This window comes from Dermacentor andersoni, chromosome 5 (assembly GCF_023375885.2).
Source record: "Dermacentor andersoni chromosome 5, qqDerAnde1_hic_scaffold, whole genome shotgun sequence".
NCBI lineage: Eukaryota > Metazoa > Arthropoda > Arachnida > Ixodida > Ixodidae > Dermacentor > Dermacentor andersoni.
In genome coordinates this window covers 190,081,309-190,106,972 of record NC_092818.1, presented here as the reverse complement: position 1 = coordinate 190,106,972, position 25,664 = coordinate 190,081,309, and the positions used below count along the sequence as shown (strand labels likewise).

General features: G+C 43.3%; 2 protein-coding genes across 3 annotated transcripts in view; one reads left to right on the top strand and one right to left on the bottom strand.

Moving 5' to 3' along the window:
• Positions 1-4,258: 4,258 nt before the first annotated feature.
• LOC129385179 (rhomboid-related protein 4-like) lies at positions 4,259-11,555 on the top strand. 2 transcript variants are annotated; one of them, XM_055071429.2, is made up of 2 exons: positions 4,259-5,536; positions 10,732-11,555. In XM_055071429.2, the coding sequence occupies exons 1-2, from the start codon at positions 4,447-4,449 to the stop codon at positions 10,941-10,943; spliced, it is 1,302 nt and encodes a 433-aa protein (XP_054927404.1). In that variant the 5' UTR covers positions 4,259-4,446; the 3' UTR covers positions 10,944-11,555. The 2 variants fall into 2 exon arrangements, 1 of the variants encoding a protein (XP_054927404.1); XR_008612770.2 differs by having other exon boundaries at positions 4,273-8,075.
• A 5,680-nt stretch (positions 11,556-17,235) lies between these two features.
• Positions 17,236-25,664, bottom strand: part of LOC126532321 (uncharacterized) — a 71,258-nt gene continuing 62,829 nt past the window's right edge. Inside the window, exons 12-13 of the mRNA XM_050180014.2 lie at positions 23,556-23,671; positions 17,236-18,013 (exon numbers count right to left, since the gene is read on the bottom strand). Coding sequence (XP_050035971.1) covers positions 17,887-18,013; positions 23,556-23,671 — 243 coding nt within the window. The 3' untranslated portion in view covers positions 17,236-17,886. The remainder of the gene's footprint in view (positions 18,014-23,555; positions 23,672-25,664) is intronic.

Genomic DNA, 25,664 nt, shown 5'->3' with positions numbered 1-25,664 from the left:
AGTGGGGGACTGCAGATTAATTTTGACCACATGGGGTTCTCTAGCGTGCACCCAATGCACAGTAAATGGTCTTTTTTTTTTTCCATTTTGCCTCCATCAAAATGTGGCTGCCACGGCTGAAATTTGATCCTGCAACACGCATAGCAGCACAACGCCAAAGCCACTGAGCAACCATGGCGGGTAAAAGTCCAAGTGTGATAACATCCTAACATGCCCCGTGCATTGTATGCTTTAGGTGAGAGCAAAAGCGCGAGAGTGCGTGCTGGTAAGGATGGTAGCTTGATGAGCGCAGTCTTGCCACGCAAGCTAGTGAAAAGGAAGGGCAGGAATGAGCTCACAGTAACGCTATCAAGAGCACGCAAGGGGGGTGGGGGGGGGAGTAGGTTGGCGCGCGTCTGCATCACAAACAAGAAACAGCTCAAATGCCTTCTTACAGTCACGTTTCCCTCTGATCGATGTTTATCCTCTACTGAGCGAGTCGTTGCTGGAAGTTTGTGATGTAAACAACATCATACCATTGCTTCACACTGCTATTAGAACAATGCTCGCAAGTGCACTTATGTGTGACTTCAGGCAGATTTGCCGCACATTATTGCGATACTTGGGAGCTTTCAGAATGCTTAGACCATCCAGGTTTAATTTAATTAGAGATATTATAGCCAGTCTGATGCTTGGTAGCTATTGTGCCAGAATGGGGCACCGCTTCAAACCTAAAGCATTTAATAGCTCAAATGGCAATTTGAATGGATACCTTGATATCTAACCTCACACGCAACGTCATGCAGTTTAGGGGGAGCATCACACCGATATAGTGCCTCGCTGTTCCCTACATTACAGTGTAGCTGGCATTTGTGTCTGCTTGATCACATTAGTGGTTTGGATGGCAATATTAATCCAGGCCTTGAGCTCTAACCAGTTTAGGGTGGCTTCCCTAACATAGCAGCACTGCCAAATCCAATACCTAGACTAGAATGAATTTTAGTCAACAGCAAATTTCCTTTTCAAGGTGTCTTTTCAGCTTTCTGCAACCACCCGAGTGGACCCCAGCTTTTCCTTTCATATTGTAGGTACACCCGAATTGCAGCAAAAGGTGCACATGCTTTAATCGAACTTGTTTTTTTGCATGTGAAATCTTAGTTCGGAACATTATGTTATGGAAAAAAAATTCTTGAACTCTTCAAAAGTTGGGAACTCTCCGCCCCAGGACCCGAGCGCGGATCCACTCTGGGTGAGCTGAACTCTTATCAGCCTCTTTTGTGGTTCCAACATTGTGCGGTTTATTTCGCCTCAGAAGTGCTGTGGTTTTGTTTTATATTTGTATGTGTGATTTGCTGTTGTTGTCCAGTTGGTACTTGTACTCTAAGGTGAATAAACACCTTAGGTCGAGACTCACCCTGTCCCCCTTGGCCTGAACCCACCGTGGTCGCAACTCACTGCGAACTGCGGGTTAGGGGTCACAGCTCTGACTGTTAGGGCTGCTGCGAAAGTGGTAGCGAGCGACTGCCACTCCGCCGGCGCTGTGCGATCCAGAGAAGGGTCAGGTGCGCACACGCGAACTTGAGTAATACCCCTATAAACTTGAGTTTCCGGGGCCAACAAAAAGGTGTTCTGTGTACACGCATGATGTCGCTGTTGTGGATGTCAAGGGTCAACCATCACAGTGTCACGGAGTTTTTCTTACGACGGGTTGTGCAAAAAGGGATTACCGCAGTCGAATGTGAAAATGTATATACTATATTGGCTATATTGGCTACAAATTTGTTTTGCTCTTTTTTATACTTGGCTACATTTGGGCTACAGTTTCTCTAGCTTTGAGCTATGCCGCTTTGTCCAACCTGGCAACAGTGGTGGCAATGCCATTGGTCCCACCAGAAGAGGTGGGGACAAAATTGGAGAATTACCTTGCAATGAAAAGAGAAGCATCGGCATTAATTCAAGCCAAGATAGCAAAAGTTGGGGTAGAGTGGTTGTTAGAGATACGAAAGAAAGACAGAAATGCCTCTAAGAAGTTTTGGGAACACATAAGGCAACAGAGTAAGAAGACAGAGGTGGTTCAGCACTCACTGACCACACCAGAAGGAACAAAGGTAGAGGCAGAGGAAGCTCAGGAATATATTAGGTTAACAATAGAGGCAGCAGTTGCAGAGCCAGAGGGTAGCGAAATGGAAACAATGACAACAGCAGGACACAATTAGAGGAGGAGAACAGATGGATGACAAGTAAGGAATGGGACAGAATTGAACACAAGGTCCCCGTGGGAACAGCGACAGGACATGATGACATACCTATGAAATTGATAAGCATATTACACCAGAAAAGTAAATTAAAATTACAACAACTTATTGAACAAATAGTTGTAGGGGGAGATGTTCCACAGGACTGGAAATCAAGCAGAATGATATTAGTTTACGAAGGTAAGGCAAGCAAGGACAACATTAAATTCTACAGGCCAATAACTGTCACATCAGTCATATACAGAGTAGCAATGCAAATGGTGAAAATGAGAATGGAGGAATGGGCAGAACGTGAAGAGATCTTGGGGGAGCTGCAGAATGGATTTCGAAGGAACAGAAGACTAGATGATAATTTATTTGTTATAGCAGTGCATGGAGATAGTGGCAGCCAGGCAGAAACTGCTATGGATAGCTTTTTTAAACATTAGAGGAGCCTATAATAATGTAGACCAAGAAAAGTTATGGAGCCAGTTGAAGGAATATGGTCTAGACAGAAAGGTGGTTGGATTCCTACAAGTTTATACAGATAATGAGGAAGAGATAACATGGGAGGGGGAAACTACAAAGCCAGCTAAAATAAGAAGTCTCAGGCAGGGTTGTCCATTGTCGCCCCTGCTTTTTATGATTTACATGAGCCAAATGGAAAAGAGGCTAGAACAGAGCACAATAGGAACCGACATAAGCTATATGCTGGAAGGGCAGAAGGTAGCTCAAGTACTACCCGGGCTGATGTATGCAGATGATATTGTACTGCTTGCTGACACCCGAGTAGGGCTACAGGAACTAATGAGGATATGTGGAGAGGAGGGAGAAAAATTGGGACTGCAATTCAGTAGAGAGAAGTCTGGGATAATAGTATACAATGAAGAAAAGGGGGAACCATTGGAAATACAAGGCACTAAGATTGATCATATTGAAAAATACAAGTATTTTGGCATATGGCTAAACGAGGGCAAAAAGTACTTGGAAGAACATGAAAAAATTATGATTGAAAAAGTGAAAATCAACTCAGCTGTAATGAAGTACAAGGCACTATGGAATATAATAGGTACGAGGTGGTTAGAGGGGTATGGAAAGGGGTTATGGTACCTGGCCTCACATTCGGAAATGCAGTACTGTGCATGAAATCGGAAGTTCAGACATGCATGGAAACAAGACAGAGAAGTGTAGGCAGGTTGGCCTTAGGAGCGTACGGGAACACCCCTAATGAGGGAGTGCAGGGGGACATGGGGTGGACGTCATTCGAAGGCAGAGAGGCAATAAGTAAGCTAAAATATGAACAGAGACTCCCAGCACTGGGGGGAAAAAGGTGGGCGGGAAAAGTGTACAAATATCTATACATGAAAAGTTTGAACACAAAGTGGACACTTAGAACTAGGAAGCTGAGGATTAGATACCTACAGCCGAGGGAGAGGGTCCACCGTGGTTCTAGTGTGGGAAAGGAGGTGAAGGAGGCGGAAAAAAAATGTGGGAAGAAAGAATGCTCGGAAAGCCAGCGCTGTCTATGTACAGGAAACAAAAACACGAGATAAAGAGAGAGCTCTTATTTGATAACTCGCGGGGCAGCTCACTATTATTGGAAGCTAGGACGGGGGTTTTGAGAACGAAAACATACAGGGCTAAATTTGAAGACGTGGACCTTTTGTGCACAGCTTGCAGAGCCGAAATTGAGACCACAGAGCATGTAGTGCTGAGGTGCACAGACCTTCGCCCGACTCTTGCTGAGGGAACAGTGACAGATATGGAAGGGGCATTAGGTTTTCCCGGGGAACGAGGGCAAATAGACAAGAAAAGAGTGGCAGTAACGAAGGGGAGGGTAGAGGATTGGTGGAGGAAGTCAAGGGAGAGATAATACCATAAATCGGGGAACTAATGTTTTCTGTACTATTTTAGATATTTATTTTGGGGGTAAGAGGGGAGTGAAAACTAGTTTAAGGAGAAGGGGATATAAAGAAAAAAAATAGGAGGGGGAGCAAAAGGCTAGGTAGCGCCAGCCGCCGCCCGTTACAAAGGGTGTAGCCGCCATCCATCCACACGTGCGCACGTGCCACACGTGCGCACGTGTAATTTCGACGTTCGGTTCAGTTTCACTCGCCATGCGTTTCGTTTCAAAGCATCGAGCAAACTGCTGCGTGTCGCTTTAGTAGGCAAGAAGCCTTGCATCGAACTTGCGTTTAATGCGATCTAATCGACGACACAAACGCCGGCTGCAATGCAACGCAGGCGACAGCGTGACAGGATGGGCCTTGTGCTGCTCCTAAACCATGTATTGTTTGAAGTGGGGGTAGAAACCATTCCACCGGCCACGCTTTTGACTGTCCTCGCTCAAGCGTGCGTTTTCCTCCAACTTTTCGAACTGCCCTGGCACGACCTCTACGGCGCTTGCATTAGTGTAGACACCGTTCTTTTCAAGAAACAGTGGATGCGCATCTTCTACGGGGCGGTCGAACACGGCGACAGTCTGCACCTGTATTACAACATGGTTTCCTTCATTTGGAAGGGAAAGCTTCTCGAACCTGCCTTCGGGAGCGCGCAATTCGCTTACATCATCATCCTCTTTACTGCACTCTGTAGCGTTGTGTTCGTAGGTTTAAACTATCTGTTGGCCACGTTCATCGACGTTTCGTTCGACTACCACTGTGGTGTCGGCTTCTCCTGCGTTATCTTCGCCCTCAAGGTACTTAGCAATTACTACTTCCCCGAACAACGTCGGCGCGTTCTGGGCATCATCGTTGACTTGCCCTCCGGACAAATCGTCTGGGTAGAGCTGGTGCTCCTTCAGCTTGTCACGCCGAATGCCTCTTTCGTCGGTCATCTCGCCGGTATCCTAGTCGGCGTCGCCTACGTCTACGGAGTCATCACGCCCATCTCCGACCTCGTCTGGAACCTCCTCGGGCAACAACCCGTGCGCCTCACGCGACCGCACCATGACCGTCGGCGTGAACCTGGCCGGCTGGCTTCGTTGCCCTACGGGGCTATCCTTGTGTCGGCGGTGCTCGTCATGTTGCAATTGGACCTTGTGCCGCACCACTGGAAGAAGCTGGTGAACGGTCCGTGCGTCACTTCTTCACTCGTGATAGATCATCGCCAGTGGAAGCTGTTGTTCCTCCCGGCATTGCACTCCACGGAATATCTGCACATGGTCTACACGGTGCTATCGTTGATCGGCCTCGGCTTCTATCTTGAACGCAGGATGGGTGTCAACCGCTTCCTAGGCGCACTCTTGGGCCTCACGGCCACCACCAACTTCGCTTTCTGTCTGATGACATACTACATCCTGCCGAACTACAAGGAGATTGCCGGTGTGCATGCCTTTGAAATGCACTATAAGTGCTTCCTTGGCTTGACGGCTACGTTGATTGCCATGAAGGGCCTCTATGCCGCATATTACCCTAGGGGCAGATACTTGTTTTTGTTCTTTTTGGTTCCAGTGCCCAAGATATTAGGCGCCGCTTTTGAAGTTGCACTACTTCATTTTATATTGCCCCATGTGTGGATAGTGGGCAACATAATAGGTTTCTGCATTGGACCCTTGTTGGTAATATTATCAGGAATTTCTTAGTAACTGCTGTGTGCTTTTTTCTTTTTTCTTTTTTTTTTTGCCTAGCATCATTGTACATATTTGTCACGTTGCAGTTTCCCGTCACACACTATTAATGGACTAATGAAGCAATGCCACTTTTTGTGATACTGGCATGATTTAGCGTGTACACTCAGTTCAAGACCTATGCCATTTTTAATGGAGGATATATAGCACTACCAACATGCTCGAGTTCGTGATCCGTTAAAATACTTGATGGAAACTACTTGTGCTTCACTGAATGAAACGAGCAACTTTTTCCACTTTTGAGTGACATGAAAATATTTTTGGACTTGTAGGTAACAGAATGAACAAAGTATTAGATTCAATGCATGTTTAATCAATGACGCATGTCACATATATTGACAACCAGGTCATGCCTCAGCACAACTGTACATCATACTTCTTATGTCCAACTATTAGCTATGATTTGCTGGTCAAATAAAGACTGCATTTGCATTGCTGTCATAATTTGTGGCCTTAATGAACCCAACAAATTAAAAAAAAAAACCCTATAGCAAAAATGAAGCCAAGCTGTGCAGCTAACAAGCTCTACCGTAATTTATTCTCTGCTTAAAGGTGACCTCGTAGCTCAGAATAGCATGTGAAGGCACTGTCACTTTCATGCATTGTGGAATTGATAATGCTAATAGCCTTGCTGCATGTGTACCTTTACTGTTCTTAATGGGCCAGTGCTCATGTCAATGTAAAAGCATGATGCCTATATGTGGAGTGGCAGCTTTGCAACATCAGAAACTCACTAGAGGGTTTTGGTCTGTTCCCTTACATAGTGGATTTTGCAGAACTCTGGAGACTAAAGCCCCTCTGAACACGTTTCTGCCAACATGGTGCCTCCATGGATAGAGGGATGGATGGAGAAATTGACAGCATGGGGACGATTTCATTGGCATTCCCTTCGAAAGATGGCACTGAAAAATAGTCACTTAGCCTCCTTGTGCAAATCGGGCATTATATATACATGCATAGCAATGTAGCATATTGCCTATCTCTCCATTACAACCTACATTTCTATATTGTAGTTAACTATGCCAGTAACATCTGATTATACGAATTTCTTGCCTGCTTTATTTCCAATAATATGCTCAAGATGTCTTGCTTGTCTCAACTGCTGACCAATGAACTCCTATTTATTTTTATTTTTTGATTTTTTTCCACTGTCCTATGGAATCTTTTAATCCAATTCCCCATCCCTATACAGAGTAGCATGCCAGCAGTTGTATGTGTGCCGGCAAAATTTTTTTATAATAATCTCTCTCTTCCTTACTACTAGAAATGTGCTCATTTTCAGTGCTTGTAGGCTTTTGTAAGTCTTAACATTTTATTTCACGACATATCAGTCACAACATATACTGTGATACATAAAATTGTATCCTTATTAATGTGGTTTCAATTAAAACGATATTAGCTCAGAGAGTTATTGAGAATTCTTATGTGAAACTTCAAGGAAGCACCAGAAGAAACGTGATATAAAGTAATTATTTGCTACTTTTTGTATAAGTACTGCAATTTATTTAAATCTGAAATATTACAGAATATGCACCTTGTTCCTAGTTCCCAACTTCTGTAAGTTCGACCATGCCAGAAGATTATTGTGCAGATTTGGTGGTGCAAATTTTAGCCATAGCGATGCCCATGCTATCCAGGAAAGCCATGGAAAGCCTTTTGTAAGTTGAAAACAAATAAGCGCCCATAATGCAGGACACATTCGATTTCATTGATGGCAACAACCACCTGGTTACCTTACTCCATTCTTTAGGCTAGGCTATCAAAATAATGGCTTAGGTTGGGGAGCATGCACAAGCTTCCTCATACCTGATTACTGTGTTCATTAAGCTTTTCTGTGCAAGCAAGCTGGTCTAGTCGTGCACTATGAACTACCACTGGAGCCTTCACATGCTTTGTAGAGTACCTGTACAGTACTGTGCAGTAATGAATGAGGGCCTTTCCACAAGTGGTGTTCAAAAAGTAAGAAATTGGACTGCTAATCAAGTATCTGCTGAAGTTCGTTTGGAAATCAACTATGTGCCCTTTTGCGAGTGAAAACTCTACACGACGGAAAACACCCATGGCAGGCAACACCCATCACATGCGTTTGGTGGCCAAAGCTTCAAGGCACGTCGAAAATCAATTCTTGTGTGGTGGGGTGCCCAAATACCAACAAAAACTCGCCGTCAGCATGGTTCTACTCATTCCCTGTGAGGCCTCACGTGCGGGCGTGACAGCAGCCATGGATCGCCAGTGTGGGTGAAAAACTTGTTCCCATGCTTTCTTTCCGACCTCTCGGTCTTTGTTGCACTCAATGTTTATATGAGTACACAACAAAGTTGATCACGATGTATTCATGTTTTGGTTCTGTTTTTCCGTCATGCAGCATTGGGTTAAAGGCATTTCGCTTCGGTTGCAAATGTTACTTGTTGCTTCTTTGCCATGTTATGTGTTGCTGCTAAGGCTTGCAAGCAGATTTCGTTGGCTTTATGGAACTCGTTAAATCGTCACACCAGCAGTCATGTGGTTCATGTTCTTGGATGTATTTTATACATTGATTCGCACATGTTCAACTGCTGCTAGTTGCTTCATGCAGAAATTTTTTTATGAACAAGGTTTTTTCCTCGCCTTGTTTTTAGCGAGGCTGAATTGTGCTGTTTTATCACAATGATTATATGCAAGTGCTTTCTTAACAGCTTGATTCTTGCCCTAGTACAGCCTCGATATTGTGGTTACTTTTAAAGAGGTAGCTCAGGATGAGAATTGCTGGTAGCTTCTGTATATGGTGTTACTGTTTGATTCTCGCTGGAGACTTGGCGTCGTGTTTATGAAGGCAACGCTTGCTACTGTCTTAGCAGACTTACCACATTGAGTGCTTTAATTCACAGCTGAGTGCCTTTTGTAATCACTTTAATTTTTTGTTAATATCTTTTGTGGCGTAAGAGTGCAATGTTTATGCCAGAGAGGACTAAACTCGGCCTTGCCACCAATCTACCTTGGCCAGCATTGCTCCGCCTTTATATATATTTTAGAACGTGTTGGGCGAGTTGCTGCACATTAAATATTCAAACTGCACGAACTAATGACTGCAAAGAGAGCATGAAACAAGGACAGGTGCAGACTTGCAACTAACATTTATTCCACAAAGACCACATATAAGTACCACCCAGAAATACACCTCTGTGCAAGTGCAGCAATACCAATAATAAAAAAAAAAAACTCTTCATGCAACATGTGACCCAACTACACTCTTTGATAAACCTAATCTCACTTGTGCAGATAAACTGAGGTATCACTAATACAATCAGGTCCCTTATTTCTTACATGATGTGCCTCACATATCTCCCTCATTCTGCTATCACGGCACTGACACAAAATCTTTACTTCTTTTAGGAGTGGCTTACACCTGCAAGCCGAAAAGTGGATGAGAAGGTGCGCACTTGTGTTATTCTTAATTAACAATTCATGCTCACGCAAGTGCAAATTCACGCACATTCCAGTTTGGCCTACGTAGACTTTGCCACACGAAAGAGGTATCCGATAGACTACCCCAACACAGCAATCTATGTAGAAATTCATATTTTTTTTCCACACCCAGGCAACCTATTTCTACTTCCTGTGCACAAACATAATCCAGCAAGCTCGCTGGGAGCCAAGAACACCGCCTTAAGTTCATGTATTGTTCCACAAACTCCTTTAAGTTATGCGACGTCTTGCGAACATGAGGCACAACTTCACATTTCTTATGTTTGTGTTCCCTTACAGTTTCACTAATAGCGTTTTTGCTTTTTATCTTCTTTAGCACTGCCTCCGCTACTGCTGAAATGACTGATTGCGGGAAACCAGCTTCCTGTAACCTTCCAATCTGCATATCAAAGCCTTCCTGTACTTTGTGCATGCATGACTTCTTTAAGGCTGGCGCGATACAGTGGGTGGCTATTGTCCACTTCACCGTTTCCGAATGAGCTGAATGGTAGGGTGACAATTTCTTTTGGGACCTTGGGTTATATTTCCAGCTCACATGGTTGTAGTATGAGGTGGTTGTGTCTAAAAAACATGACGATACCTGATGTAGGGTCCTTTCGTTTTGGTAGTTCTTCAGACTTCCCGACCGTCTTGGTTGGGCTGTCCACGCCATGCAATCAACACCTTTTCTGATCCTCTGTCTCCGCTTACTTGGCCATACTCTGGCTGAGGGTCAGCCATTCATGCACTTCTTTGAATATATTGGGTGGCTTATTTTTTTAGCAACATTCTCAAAACATTACTCAAAAGTTGGTCAAACTTTCACTGTGTACGTTTGCAAGCGGGTCACTAATAGAATTTCAAATTGAGAAAACACTAGTGGGAAGAGTAATCGCATCGCCAGTGCAGCACCAAATTGCGTTAGTATTCACCCATGCTTTTCTTTGTTGACAACGATATGCATTCCCGTTAGGAATTTCACAATTGCTTTTTATGTGGCGATTTTCATGGTGGTTATTTGGACAGGTCATGCATATTCAGTGGTTGCAAGATCAGTACAATGTGTGCCAGCATTGCGCCATGCAGAGTCTGATGTACAAGCCAGAGGTGTGAAGTTGAACAGTGATCAAGCTGAAGACTGAATGATAGATTATTAACAACACATTCTATAATTTACTGTTGCAGTATCTCTATGAAATGGGCTTGAATGCGTTTAGTTATAAATTTCATACTGCCGTTATGCCGCGTGGCAACCCAAGCGCACAAAAATATAAAAAGCCTTAACCAACAATGTGTGCTTATTATTGACGTACAGAAACAGTAATGCAACAAGGGTAGAATGTAATAAAAAAAAATTAAACATGATAAGGACACAGTCAACAAAATGAAACAGCTATATAACAGAAGTTCCACTTAGTAACTAGACTTCATTACACTTGTCTGCAGGACGCACCTGGCACGTGTGCAGACAGGGTTGTCGCAAAAATCCGGTAACATCAGATACAAGTCGGCTCTCATGGAGACCCACGCCTTTCCTGCAGCTGTTACTGCAGAACAGTCTGGCACGCAAAGAGAGGAGCAATCACAGCCGCGAACTTCAGCCATCCTTGCTGCAAAAAGGGTCAACTTCTGCTGTCACTGTCTGCTACTGCTCCTGAGCAGTGACAATACTCACAGAGTCTGCAAAATGTCACAGAGCCCGAGCAGCCATTAAATACCCCATATTGATGATGATGTTATCAGGTGCTGCCAACTTGGACAAGCCTCACCATTAATACTCCTTAAGATGTACCTATGTATGCAGGTGCACACTGGGGCACCCTGATGTGCTGCTTCATCCAATTACAGTCACCCCGGGGCTGCTCGGTGTGATTTGCCAGATTTGCCATAACTGAAAGCAGCGTCTCCAGCAGTCCGGACAATCTGGAATGACAAATAGAAGTGGTCTACTTTTTGCACGTGCAGTCAGCAAAAGCATACCTTTCGATATTGTTTCCATCGTGGGGGCATAGATTTGGACACTCTTTGGTCAAGTAGGAAGGTGAAGAGAAGCAAAGCATGAACAAAACGAGATATGTAGTCCAACTGAAATTCGCGAGATCAGTGACAAAAGATCAGATTTTGACATTTTCATCTTTTGTGCCAGATATGATTCCCGAGTGGTTGGTGGATGGCTGTATTGTACTTCTAACATTTCGTGTGCGATTCGGCTTAAATGACCTACATAAGGCAGGCTTGTTGCGGAAATAAACTTAGTTGTGAGTGGCGCCCGTCCTGTCGTTTGTGTCCTTCAGTCCTGGTCTTTTACGCCTTGCCTTTACTCATTCAAGCATGAAGCAACTAGCCCAAGCAAGAGATTTACTATCCTGTCATACACTGCACCAATGTAACATATCAAGATTGACATCAAGAACCTTATTTTATTCTTCTCCTTTTTCTCTTGTCTACAGGAAAAGCAGCTTTGTCTTTTTTGGGTCACTACACATCACACAGTTGACATCATCATTAGGAATAAAATTTTTCAATTGCCTGATAATTCCAGAAATACTGCACCCCTTAGTGTAAAAAAATCTATTGGCAACTGTACTTATTTGGATAAAGGATTGAATTTCCATACAATGAAGCAAATTGCAAGTTTACTGACTTCGTTACATTGAGCTTTAACTGTATATACCCAAAGGTACCACTGGTACAACTGAAAGTGATTCCCAAGAGGAATTTCAGGAACAATATACTTAATTATTTTGTGCAACTAATAGCTGTAGTAACATTGCTGTTGAAAAGACTGTTTGGCAGTGTATGAAATGGTCTAAAGCTGCAACAAAAATGTATTTTCAAAACATAATCAAAAACCATGCTTTTCATTTACAGTAAGTTGACTAAGAACATTTCTACCATGGACAAGCATTAGCAATGAGATGCAGCAAAAAAAGAAGAGCTTAGCATAGCAACTGACACTACAAGACATGCATTAACAAGAAATCAATTACAAGCTACATAAGAACATTCCACAGCTGGAACTGAAAAGAAAAACAGGCACAAATTGAACAAGAAAAATTTGGTGGACACTTAAGCTTTGCCTTTAAGAGCGGAACATGACAGCATTTAAAGATACCCAACTGCTTCTCACGCTTGCCGGCAACTACAGCTTATGTAACCGTAATGTTTACTAGGAAACGCTCGCGGTGAGAGTTACGAAGACGAGTGGATGAGCTTTCTGGTAGAAACGTGGCCTCTTGTGTGGGCCGTGGATGCAAGTGCCATCTGGATGTTGCTGCAAGAAACCGAGCGCAGTGCACTGCTCTATGAATGGTAGGAACTCTAGAAAAGGGGTTTGGCATGTTTGAGTGCCCACGTAACAGAATCACGTGTTCTTTTATGTTCAAATTACAATCAAACACCATCATGCCTGTAGGTTGTGTTTAGGTTGTACAGTACAAGTTTTCCGACGCATTTTACTCTGAGGAATTCAATTGCGTAGTTCAGCAACGCTTCTGCACCACACCGAGGGGCCCTGCATAGTTGTGGTTCGTAATGACTTATTGCAAAATGAGGTCCGACGCAAAGTGCCGACATCGGATTTTACGAGACACAGGGGCCTTAATGTTATTGCGTTAAAATTGTAGGATACGAGCTGCAGCTAGCTTTTACTGGAACTAACTTTGTTACGATATGTATTCCAAAAAGTGAACATACAACTCATTTTTCAAGCAAGTTTTTTTTCTTTACTAAGACAGGACAAGTGCAAAATGAATTACTGTTGACCTGTTTGGTTGTTAGCATTAGGTATCGAGAAATACGGTGTCAGATGCAATGCCGCTCTAACAGCTTTGTGGCGAGCATTGCGAGATGTTCTCCCCACTTCAATTTAAGTAACAGCTGAATGCTGTAGTTGTGGCATTCATATTTGGTTGATCAATGGTTGCAGCACAAAGAATACGGGAACACGAAGCACATGATCACTCCTCTGTACCGCGTTTTGTTTATTTTGCACTCACCATAAATGCAGAACAACTTGCATAACTAAACATATATTGCAACAATTCATGCTTTGCCCTAACTTTGGAACCTTTACTCACATGCACAAAGCCAGATTTAGTAGAGCATCTTCTGCAACACATGTTTGGCATTGTTGCTTACATTTAATAAGCTGCTTGAAGCTGATGTACAGTTATATTCCTGCCAAAACTAGGCCATCTTGGAAGCCAGAAAGCAAACTGACTGGCACTGCTCTGCGGCCCCTACGACCAAATCCAAACATTTCAAAGATGTGCACTACAACAGTGCAGAACCATGTACAGCTAGCTGTTTATTATTTAATTAGTTTCGTTCATTAGAGCAACAACATGTGGCTTTCTTGTTCTGACCACTTCTCAGGCAGTGCCACATGTATGGAGAGGGTTTGCACTCTTGAGCACGTTGTTTTCAAAACATCGTCTACATCATAGTGCTCTAGTCAGATCATGTGACTTATGGTGAAGCCACATTTTGTTGCTTTTTGCCTTGGCTTTTCTCTCTTTACCTCTTATGCATAGTGCTCAGTGAAACACTGCCCAACTTAACAGTGCTGACGAAGTGTAACGTCATTGCAAGTGGTCTACCTGCACTTGCCAGCCTTTTAACAGCCAGGAACTGCCTCTGGTACTAGCGGCACTTCTGAAACTTTAGGGTCAATTTTAAATGACACACATTTATTGCCACTCTATGGCTACTACAGACGTGGCCTTGTTGAGTGCTCCCTTTGGGAAGTTGAGAGTTCGAACCCCCGCTGCTGCTGGTTAGCCACCGGTTATCCAAATAGGTACAGGTGTAACCATGCCCGACACTCAGTTTTCTTTAGGGATGAAATGTCCTGGAAAAGCAGCCAGTGCCATGTAAATCTCGCCGAACAATGTGGGCTCGACAAAACCCTGAAAAAGGGCATCTGGACCACTTCCATGGTGGCACTTTTTCATGTGGTGTCCAAAGGCACTTATTAAAACAACTCTTTCCAAGCACTGAGGCACCGCAATGGCAAATACCAGAACAGAAGTACATTTATACAGCTAAACCTCGATATAACGAACTTCAGTATAATGAAATTCTCAATATAATGATTTAAGATTTTATAGCTTCTTGCGCATATAACACCATGTATATTGATTATCAATATAACAAAGTTTGTTTGCTCACTATTTCAACACAATGAAATTTCACTGCTGCCAGGAAGGATTACGGAGACAACATATGGAAACTTGCACGAACACAGATGGTCAGTTGGTTGAATTATATCTGGCAGTTGCGAAAGCACCTCTTAAATTGCGTGGTGCACGACCATGAGTGACCATAGATGCAGGGCAGTGTCATGTTTCATACAAAGTCGAAGCTACTTTTAAATTCTTGGGTTTGAAGTGCCAAAGCCACATTCCGATTATGAGGCAAACCGTAGTGGGGGACTGCAGATTAATTTTGACCACATGGGGTTCTCTAGCGTGCACCCAATGCACAGTAAATGGGCTTTTTTTTTTCCATTTCCTCCATCAAAATGCGGCTGCCACGGCTGAAATTTGATGCTGCAACATGCTTAGCAGCACAACGCCAACGCCACTGAGCAACAATGGCTGGTAAAAGTCCAAGTGCGATAACATCCTAACATGCCCCGTGCATTGTGTGCTTTAGGCGAGGGCAAAAGCGTAAGAGTGCGCCGGTAAGGATGGCGGCTTGATGAGCACAGTCTTGCCACGCAAGCTAGTGAAAAGGAAGAGAAGGAACGAGCTCACAGTAACGCGATCAAGAGCACGCAAAGGGGGGAGGGGAGGTTGGCATTCGTCTGCATTGCAAATAAGAAACAGCTCAAACGCCCTCTTACAGTCATATTTCCCTCTGATCGATGTTTAGCCTCTTCTGAGCGAGCCGTCGCCGAGTTTGTGATGTAAATAAAGTCATACCATTGCTTCACACCGCTATTAGAAGAGTGCTCACAAGTGCGCTTATGTATGACTTCAGGCAGATTTGCCACATTACTGAGATACTTCGGAGCTTTCAGAATGCTTAGACCATCCAGGTTTAATTGCTTGGCAGCTCTTGTGCCAGAATGGGGCACCGCTTCAAACCTAAAGCATTGAATAGCTCAAATGGCAATTTGAACGGATACCTCGATATCTAACCTCACACACGTCGCGCAGTTTAGGGGGAGTATCTCATCGATATAGTGCCTCACTGTTGCCTGCATTGCAGTGTAGCTGCATTTGTGTGTGCTTGATCACATTAGTGGCTTGGATGGCAATTTTAATCCAGGCCTTAAGCTCCAACCAGTTTAGAGTGGGTTCCCCAACATAGCAGCACTGCCAAATCCAATACCTGGACTAGAATGAATTTTTAGTCAACAGCAAATTTTCTTTTCAAGGTGTCTTTTCAGCTTTCTGCAACTACCCGAGTGGACCCCAGCTTTTCCTTTCATATTGTAGGTACACCCGAATTGCAGCAAAAGGTTCACACGCTTTAATTGAACTTGCAAAAAACATGTGAAATCTTGGTTCAGAACATTGTTACGTAACAAAAATTCTTGAACTCTCCAAAAGTTTCAAAGGTAGTGGCTGACTGGCACTCAGTATTGCCCAGTCACAGTTTGGGAAAGAAGTTGCAAGACTTATCCTAATGTGAGGGCTGTGCAAATTGAAAGTGTCAGTAAAACACGTTGTGGCGCTAGTTGGTGCATAGCTTTCAAAGGATGAAGCGCCAACAGTGACGGCACACTAGGAAGGAACAAAGACAGGACAAGGCGCCACCCGCAACTTATTGAAGTCAAAGGTGGCTGATTATATAGCCATGGGGAGAGGGGGACGAAAGAAAGAGGAACACTGATTATGTGAATGCACACATGCGAGAACGCTGGAGATATACATGTATGAAGGGAATCACGATTAATCAAAATTTAAAACTTTTCTAAAAACATGCTTTCATTCAGAGACAGGGTGCTGACTCAGGCGTTTTCTTAATCTGGTTGACCTCCAACAATTCACGCACCACTTAATTTTTACTTTTAAACATGATTGTTGTATCATGAAGCCTTGCTTCACATACTTGTTTATTCTCATTCCTGCAGGACTTGCAATAAAGTGGCAAGTTTGAACCACAACCATTTTTTCAATGAAAGCTTATGCTCCTGCAGGCGTTCATTAATACGTCGGCCAGTTTGGCCAATGTACTCTTTCCCACACTTCAGCGGTATGTGGTACACGACACCTTCTTCACACTTAACAAAGGGTTCATATGTTTAATAGAACGCCCTACTTTCTTAGTCATCAGAACCAATCAGGCGGAACAAAGTTTTCGGGGCGCAGAAAAAACCAGAGATATTTTATATTTCACGGCGACCTGTTTAATATTATGCGCCACTTTATGAGAATACGATATTACCACTGGCTTAGCTTTCCTTTCAAATGCTTGACCTTCTCCACTGCTTATTTTTCTTTTTTCACCTTTTGTAATAACGCTTCCGAAACTGCGCTTAAAACCAAACAAGGAAAGCCAGCCTTCCTCAACTTCAAAATCTGTTCGTCAAAGCTTGCTTGTGCCTTATGACAGCACGATTTTTCAAGGGCAGATTCGAAGCACATAGTGGTAATCTCACATTTTACAGTCTTGGTGTGTAGACTCGCACGACAACAATTCCTTGTGGGCATGGGGTTGGTACATCCAGGAGGAACCTTTGTCAGTAAGGGCTATGTCAAGATCTTAAAACTGCAAGCTGTTATCCTTGGCTAGTTCAAAAGTAAAATCTAAGCCTTTGCCTTGCTGTTTAAAATCCGACAAAATGGCTTGCACAGTATGCGAGTAAGTCATGGGAGATCGTTCCGTCAATAAAAAAAAATCAACATACCTAAACACCTTGAGCACCTTGCCTCCGTCGAACACCTTGGATAGCACTGTATGTCCACAAGGAAAATATTGCAAAGTACGGGAGCCACGCACGAGCCAATACAAATTCCTTTATTTCGCACACAAAACTGGCCTCAGGTTTAGTGTCGGTTTAAATGTGTCCGATTTTAAAAAATAAGCGATTCTTACAAAAGTTGCCCTCTATGTTGTTGTTCATAAAAGCATGTGTTTCTCAGAACAACAATCCACAGGCATGCATTTTCTTGCAATTACAGTCACTGAGGAGGTCGACAGATATCTGTGGCTACTAACTGCATGTAACGAGCAATGAAGGAACACATGGCTAAAAAACTGCATTGAAATGTTAAATAATAATATGGCATGTTAAAGCAATTATATGGACTATATACAATGAACACAATGCAAGAACATAATATGGCAAACAGCGAAAAAATTAGAAGATTTAAGGGGCAGCACCCACGTCATCTGTCCCCTTAATAGTGTCCACTTTTCACGCTGTTAGCTGCATGTTAAACCAACAAGCCCGGCTAACATTTTATAATGCAAGGGCTGACCCAGCTGGTTGGTGCCCCCAGGTTCAGCTCAGACTCTGCCCTGCTGGTGTGGGATGACTCCGCCCTGCTCGTGTATGCATTATACTGTGTGAACTATATTAACATGCATGTCAATCACTAAAATTTGTTTAAAATGCTTTTAGAAGCAGCTGTTTCTTCTTTTGAGTCATTGCTTGGCCTGCCTCCGTGCATTTGTCCTCCGTGTAGCGGATGGCTGCTGTTCATCACACAGCTCCACGAAGCCGGCATCCGTGGAGAGTAGCTGGCGTCGATTACGCGTGCTTGTGGTCACACTGCACATACCAAGCAGTTTCTTGTTGCTTATTCACAAAAAGAGTAACAATGAAGAGTCGTAACGCTATCCAAAGCATTAGGGTCTCCAAATACACAATTTTGCTTCATACCACAAATGGCGAGTTGTTAAATAAATTGTCTGCATAATGCTCAGTGAAGCACTGCCCAAATTAACAGTGCAGACCGAGTGCACATAGCTATTAAAAGCTGGCAAGTGGTCTAGCTGATGTGCACTCACCAAACGCACTATGCAAAATATAGTGGCAAAAATAGAAAGAACTGACAAGGATAACCAGTGACTTACATATGGCTACTCCACAATTCAGTACACATCTGGCATAACAAAAGTACAAGTTCTTGGATTTTCACTTTCAGCCCACACATGCTTTAGTGTAGATGGCTCATTTCTGTTTTGGTTTCGCTCAGTCACAGAGATCATCACAGGTAGCCCACCAATAAATTTATTGCCATTTACTTCTATTCCTTTTTTACCATGTTCACTCTGGCAGCAAATTTTTGGAGTCGCAATTCCCTTGCGTGATGACTCACCAAAGGGTCACTTGTTGTATCTGGTGCGTTGTGACCCACTGGCGAGAAACCAGGAAAATATCCTTTTAATAAAATTTCCGCATTTGAAACAAGGGTGGACAAGCAACAGTGGCAATGCTCAATGAAGTGCCCACTCCATGCCAACATTTGCACTGAAGAAGTAGCAATAAATATACATCTAAGCAGTCAGTGTCGATTTGCATGAATGGTGCAACTACCATAATTACCCCATTTTTTTCCCAACTAGATTCTCTAACCTATCATGCCGTCATGAGTCACAGGCAAAGCACACGCGAACATGTGAAGAAGACAACGATGCACGTAAAGGCAGATGAGCAGGCATTGCTGACATCGACGAGAAGCAGGGCAGAAGCATCCCCAGTTGTGCTCTGGAGACGGCTTCGAGGACCACAGACCAGAGAGGAGATGTTCGAGTTGGCTGGCGATAGCTCCAGCTCCTGAGCCCCGACTACATCGCCATGGCTGTGCTCCATGGCCCCAGTCCAGCCTCATGCTGCCGTAACTGGCCCCTACCCAGTGCCACAGAGGCAATCACGTGGCCATATCAGCAGCCCAACGCCTGACTGGCCCGGACTACGTCCTGTGCCACGCTGGTCTTGGCGGAGGACAACAACCCCGTCACCCGTAACGGAGGTCGACACCTACACCGCGTCGGAACCACGCAGGCCGACGAATTACGCAATGCCACACCAAACCCTGCCACTACTGATGACGTTCAAAACATGCAGTCCTTATGGACGACGTGTGACTTCGCCAGTCAAAATAGAAACAATATACAGCTATCATTTTTTTATGTACGTATATACAGTCAAATCTTGATATAATGACCCACGCGGGACTGCCGAAAATCATTCGTTATTTTGAAATATCATTGTAATGAAAAACTTGCAGTTATAAGGCAGTGGACAAACCTAGCAATAAAAATGATGTACCTTGGCAGTAGATGCGAGACAAGCATACTCTCAAAATAAAAATGTCCCGGACCCGGACGAATTCTCCCTCAACTGTGAAGCTTTTCTTTCGAGGAACCTGCATAGGTTTCTTTTGTAGCACTTAGCTACGCTTGGGTGGATGTCTCACTTTCCCTTTATTAATTACTTCTCTCTACCTTGGGGGTTTCCACAGAACTAATACGTACAAAATGTTTCACTCCCTTCAAAGCTGCTTTATTTGAAGAAATCAGTGATTCTCTTCTGGTGTGTGGAGCATGCACGACCGATTAGGAATGCGTTTACATCTTCCACTTTGCACAATACCTCATCGGGTACATCATTGCACTTTGTGATTAAAGTGCAGACTTTGTTCATGTGCACTAAAACATCAATGTTCGATGCGATCTCACCTTCTGTATTTAGTGACCCACAGTAGTCTTCCTTCGGGTCGTCATCATCACTGGAGACGTGAACGCAGTTAACAATCCCTTGGGTTGTCAGGTTTGCCGCTGTTAGCGCTGCACTGTCCCTCTCCACGTAGTCATCGAAGGAAGAGAAGGCGGGTAGCAGTTCTACAACCTCGGACCACAGGTCTCCTGTGTTGTTGTCGGTCACCTCCAGGTCACCTTCAAGCTGCACAGGCACTTTGACAACCCCTGCTTTTCGCCAGCAGTTGCTAATGATGGATGCCTTCAAGTTCCACCAAGCTACTGTGAGCATTTCGGCTGCCTGACGAATACTGATTGCAGTTGGCTGCTTTAGGTGGAGGTTGATAATCAACCGCTGCACAAGGCGCTTACGAAATTCTGCTTTCACACTCTTTATAATGCCCTGGTCTAGGGGTTGCAGCAAGGACTTGTTGTTAGGTAGCAGAAACTCCAAGCGAACGTGTGTCTAGCGAACATTCACAATGTGAGCAGAGCAGTTGTCGACCAGTAGAATTCTTCGGTCATCCCTCCTCATTTGGTCGTCGCATTTGATGAGCCAATCGGAAAAGAATTATCTGGTCATCCAGGCTCGTTTATTGGCATGGTAGTCATACGGTAAGAACACGTTTTTCATGCAGCGAGGCTTTGCATACTTGCCGATCACGAGCGGTTTAATTTTCTTCATGCCGGTTGCATTACAGCAGAGCAGGACTGGCACGCAAAGATATGAATTTTTTCCCTCCTTTGCACTGCTGCCCTTTGAAGTGCATCGTCCCTTCTGGCAGGAGCTGATAAAAACATGTGGTCTCATCCGTGTTGAAAACATTGTCTTCAGAGTACGATCCAGCTACCTCTAGGAAACGATCATTGCGCCAGGAATCTGCACCTTCTTTGTCAGCAGCCTTTTCCTCCCCTGAGACTAGCTGCCAAGTTAATCCGTTCCTCTGGCGGAAACGAAAAAGCCAACCAGCACTGGCGTCGAACCCACTTATTTCAAGTTCATCGGCAAATTCGCAGGCTTTTTTTTTTTTGCCGCATTGGGCCAGATACGGGAACGTTTTGCAGTCTGGCATCTTTGAACCATGTGAGAACAGCTTGGTCCACATTTTGAAAGTTTCCCAGTTGCAGCCATTTCCTTGTAGAAGCGAGTTGCGATTCCCGGTGAAGCTTGACAATCTTGTCTCGGTCTTTCAAAATGGTCCAAAAGTCGATGGGGCAATGCCATGCTTTCTGCACACATCGCTTTGCTTTTTCCCTGCGTCGATTTCCTGCAATATGTCCAATTTGTCCTGCAGCGAAAACTGCATTTGCTTGTTCTTGGCACCGTCGCTAGCTGCATTCATCGTTGGATCTCGCCATACATCGCCAAACCTTTGTCGTGAAGTTCTCAGTGAAGTTTGTGGTGAAGCAGTTGGCACTCGACATGGTGATGATAGCTACTGCACTCTCGGTTTCTGTTTCATGCAAGAGTTGCGGCGCTGTTACTTTTAGCAGAATTCGTAATACTGATGTTCCTCTGTTAAAAGGGGAAAATAAACTATATGCTTTATTCTGAAATATGCGCTGTATTGAAATTCGTAGTTCTGAAATATTTATACATTGAAAATACAGGCAATCTGGTAGAGATTTTTAAAATAATTGTAAATTTGAGAAATTCGTTAATGTGGGGTTCGTAGTAACGAGATTTGACCGTAGATAGTTTTCTGAATGCCTCAGATTCGCATTTATTGATTAAAAAAAAAAGTGGTTAAAGTTTTTGGGGTTTATGTTGCGCGCGCTTAATTTGCTGGTCATCTGTTTTGGGTTGAAATTGTTCCTTGAGATAAATGTTCTTTAGTGTATTTGCACTGTGTCTCTGTCAATTTCTAGAATGCTGAAATTCGTGACACATGCAAGTGCTGCTAAAGAGAAGTTGGGCAAAGTGTTTTAAGTTAGTTGACCACCGCAGTGGCTATGGAATTTTGCTGCTGAGCACAACGTAGTAGGTGCTATTTTCAGCTGTGAACACGCAAGCTAAATATTACTGCACTGCATGCCGCAGGGAATTTGCAATCTCATGTCAAACACAGCGAAAAATCACATGCTTTAGCTTCCAAAATATCGGTATGCAGTGTCATTGCAAGCAGCTGGATACACCAACCCTATTCGCCGATTTCATAATTGTGAGGCCATTCTCAGTAATATATAACTGTTAATCTTTAGTTAAATAAATTGAACATATATACGTACCTGCCAGCCTTGGGACTTCAAAATTTTGGGGGGGGGGGAGTAAACTGACTTGACTAAAGCCATCATTATGCAATGCATATTAGACCTCTCTGGCTCTTCCACACTCCTCAATGCATGTCTCAATCTGCAGCGAACTGAGTTAGGCCAACACTGGCTACTCACAAATGGCTGGGATTTTAATCTGACTTCAGGTAGCTACCTGGTTCAATGGCAATTATGATGAGCATGAAAAGAAATTGGTCAAGCAAAGACTGGCCTGCATTGTGGCTTAATTAGCAACAAGTGAAATAAGCCACTGCACACTGTCAATTTATTAGGAGTCGTGTTGCATGATGCCTTCTTTTCCTTGATTGCGGCGGGGCTAGAGTTTATCGGAAGATTTATGGCCTTGGCAGTGCCCAAACAACTGCGAGTCTCCCAGGCTAACTGGGAGAGTTGGCAGGTATGTATATATGTATGCAATCTCAAAATGACAAAAAAAAATCATTTGATCTTAGTACTTCCGGTCCACACATGGCAACTGCACCTGCTGCGTGTAGCCTACGATATATCAGCCGCATGCTGCATAGCGTTGTCTAGTGCGGCTGCCATGGGGTGCCGCGACAAGCGCTTTTGTTGTTAAGACAATTTTACGGCGGGGCTTTATCGCTTCTGCTTCTCCCCTGTGTAGCTTCCAGAGCGCTAGTGGAGACAAAAATGTCTGCGAAAAAATTTTCCGAAAGCCAGGGGAGCTCATACTTCAATGTGTTGTTATCACTGGCTGTACTCAGTAATAAAATATAACAAAAACATAGACGTTTCTCCAGCTATGCAGGTGGCATCGTCAGTACGCAAATGGCTACAAATGAGAAAATACATCCCATTTATGTATGATACTGCCGTAAACATCCGGCAAGGGGCCACAGTTAGAATTGCATGCAGATTGAACAGTGGCCCCCTGCTGGATGTTTACGGCAGTATCATACATAAATAGGATGTATTTTCTCATTTGTTGCCATTTGTGTACTGACGATGCCACCCGCATAGGTGGTGGAACATCTATGCTTTTGTTCTATTTTATTGTTGAGTAAAGCCAGTGATAACATGTTGAAGAAAAAATGCTTGCGGCACGAGATTTGTGAGACGATGTCCTTGAATAGTGAGGCCATTCTATGATTAGAAAAGTGTCTCGGGGCCTCTTTAATGGACAGGACAGCCTCTTACAAGGCTAAGATGATAATGGATGTGAACACCTCAGGATGCTTTGTATGTAATGTATTCAGACCAGGTTTACAATTTATGGTAAAGAAAAAAAATATATGTGAAACACCCTTAAAAATAAAGGGGGGGGGGGGGGGGTCTTTAGCAAAATAAAAAGTCAAGTGAAGTGCACGATGCCTCACCTGCTAGTCGGGCCCCGGGAAAGCATGCCAGCTACAAAGTTGCCAAGACGTTTCAGCGGCGATGATTCTGCATTGTCATCAGCCAGGACAGCACGATCCTTTGAGTCCTCCTCCTCCTGAGTCAGCAAGAAGCGAATGCACATGCGCATAGTCACTAAACATGTGGTCACCAAAAAGTTCGAAGATGGGCATCCCAGTGTTTGCTATGAACACCAGTATGTAGTAGTGACGTAATGGTTTTTGTTTTTGAGGGCAATGACTTAAATGAAGCCAATTTCTAAAGTGGCTCTGTGCTTTCCATGTATTCTGCATGTGAAATGCAACCAACTCGGCAGCGACAAAGCAATGCAACCGTCTAAAAGTTGTTCTCGCCGTTCGGCAGGAATTGCTCGCGGCTTATATTGGTGTAAGGAACGAGTCGTTGCTATCACAAATTCCCAAAGGCCGACTGCCTGCTGAAATCAACTTGACGGCCATGTTATACTATGTTATCTTGTGTTTGAAGTGTGGAAGCTACGTATGTATTCTGCCTTGTATCGTCCTCCAAGCGGCAGCAGCATTACAGCATTTTTTCAATTTGTTTATGCCTTCTCATTTTACATAATTTTACATAACAGAAAACAAGCTTTCGTTAGTCTTGGGTGGCAATATAAACATTGATTTTTTTTTTTTTCATCATCATCTGAACAATGTGAAATGCAGAGCGTACTGAAATGCAATAGTTTTCATAACTTCATATGAGAGCCTACACGACCACTTACATAGATGTCACACTTCATGTTTTTATTACCAACGTATGTTAACAAAAATTTTTATCATATGCATGGCAATATCATGTTGAGATCAATGGCACAGAGAAAAGCTTGTGATTATTTCATTGCCACTATTAAACCAATATACGAGGAATCCTTCCGATACACATATTTTAAAAGCTCAAAAAGGCATGCAAACTATCGATAAACAAAGTGTTTGCAACTCATACAGAGAAAGGACTTCATAAGTGTTTCCTTCAAAGCAAAAATTTACACGATCTTGCTTTATTTAAGGGATATTTCAGTAAGCTTATGTTGCATCTGAGATGAGTAAAGAACAATTACATGCACGGGTTGTTTAACAGCGATATCTTAAAAAGAAGCAATTTAACATGGAAGTGTACATAATGATGAAAGGCTTTCTGGTATAAGACTTGCAAATTGTTTCAATTATTATTTTGCATCCTTGGTACACAGTACACACGGTCCTGCTTGTCTGAACCAACTAAGTCCTCAAAACCCTCAAATTGCATTTTCTGTTCCCTACAAATTCCAATGAAATTCAAATAATTTTTCTTGCCATATGAAACAGCAGGTCACGAGAAGTAAGTAATTTTCAGATTCTCCCTTTTAAGCGTGCTATTGATATTCTCGGCCATATATTAGATTGTATATTTAGCTCTTGTTTCAAGGATGGTATTTTCCCCAAGCGCATCCAAAATGCTAGAGTGACAGTAATTCACAAAAGCGGAGATAGAAAGGATTTATTGAATCATTGCTCATATCGATACTTCCAATGTTCTCAATGTGCTTGGAAAAGGTAATACTACATCTGTGAATGTCCATCTTTTGTGAGAAGCATAACTTAACACAGCCAGCATGGTTTTTGAAAATCACACTTCACCAAAACAGTGCTTATTCTAAATTTAATAGAACAAAAAGAATTTGCATTGGGTGTTTATGTGGACTTTTCTAAAGCATTCAACAGGATTAACCACTATATATTACTTGCCAAGCTTGGTGTACATGGTTTCCAGGGTGCATTTATTAGCCTCATAAGGTCCTATTTAAGATATCGTCATCGACAGGTAGTAGTCGAACAACTATTGGATACTAAAGCTATTCCTGCAGGTGTTCCTCAGGGTAGCAAATTAGGACCACTACTTTTTCATTTATACATTAACAAGAATGTCAACATTAGTGGTAAACCCACCTTTGTTATATAAGCAGATGACACTAGCCTATTTTTAGAGGAACATGCGTGTTGGAGATTTGAACCCAAATTGATCCTTGCCTACAGTTATTACACCATTGGTCCCTCTAATTCCCTCCAAATTAACACTGACAAAACGAAAGC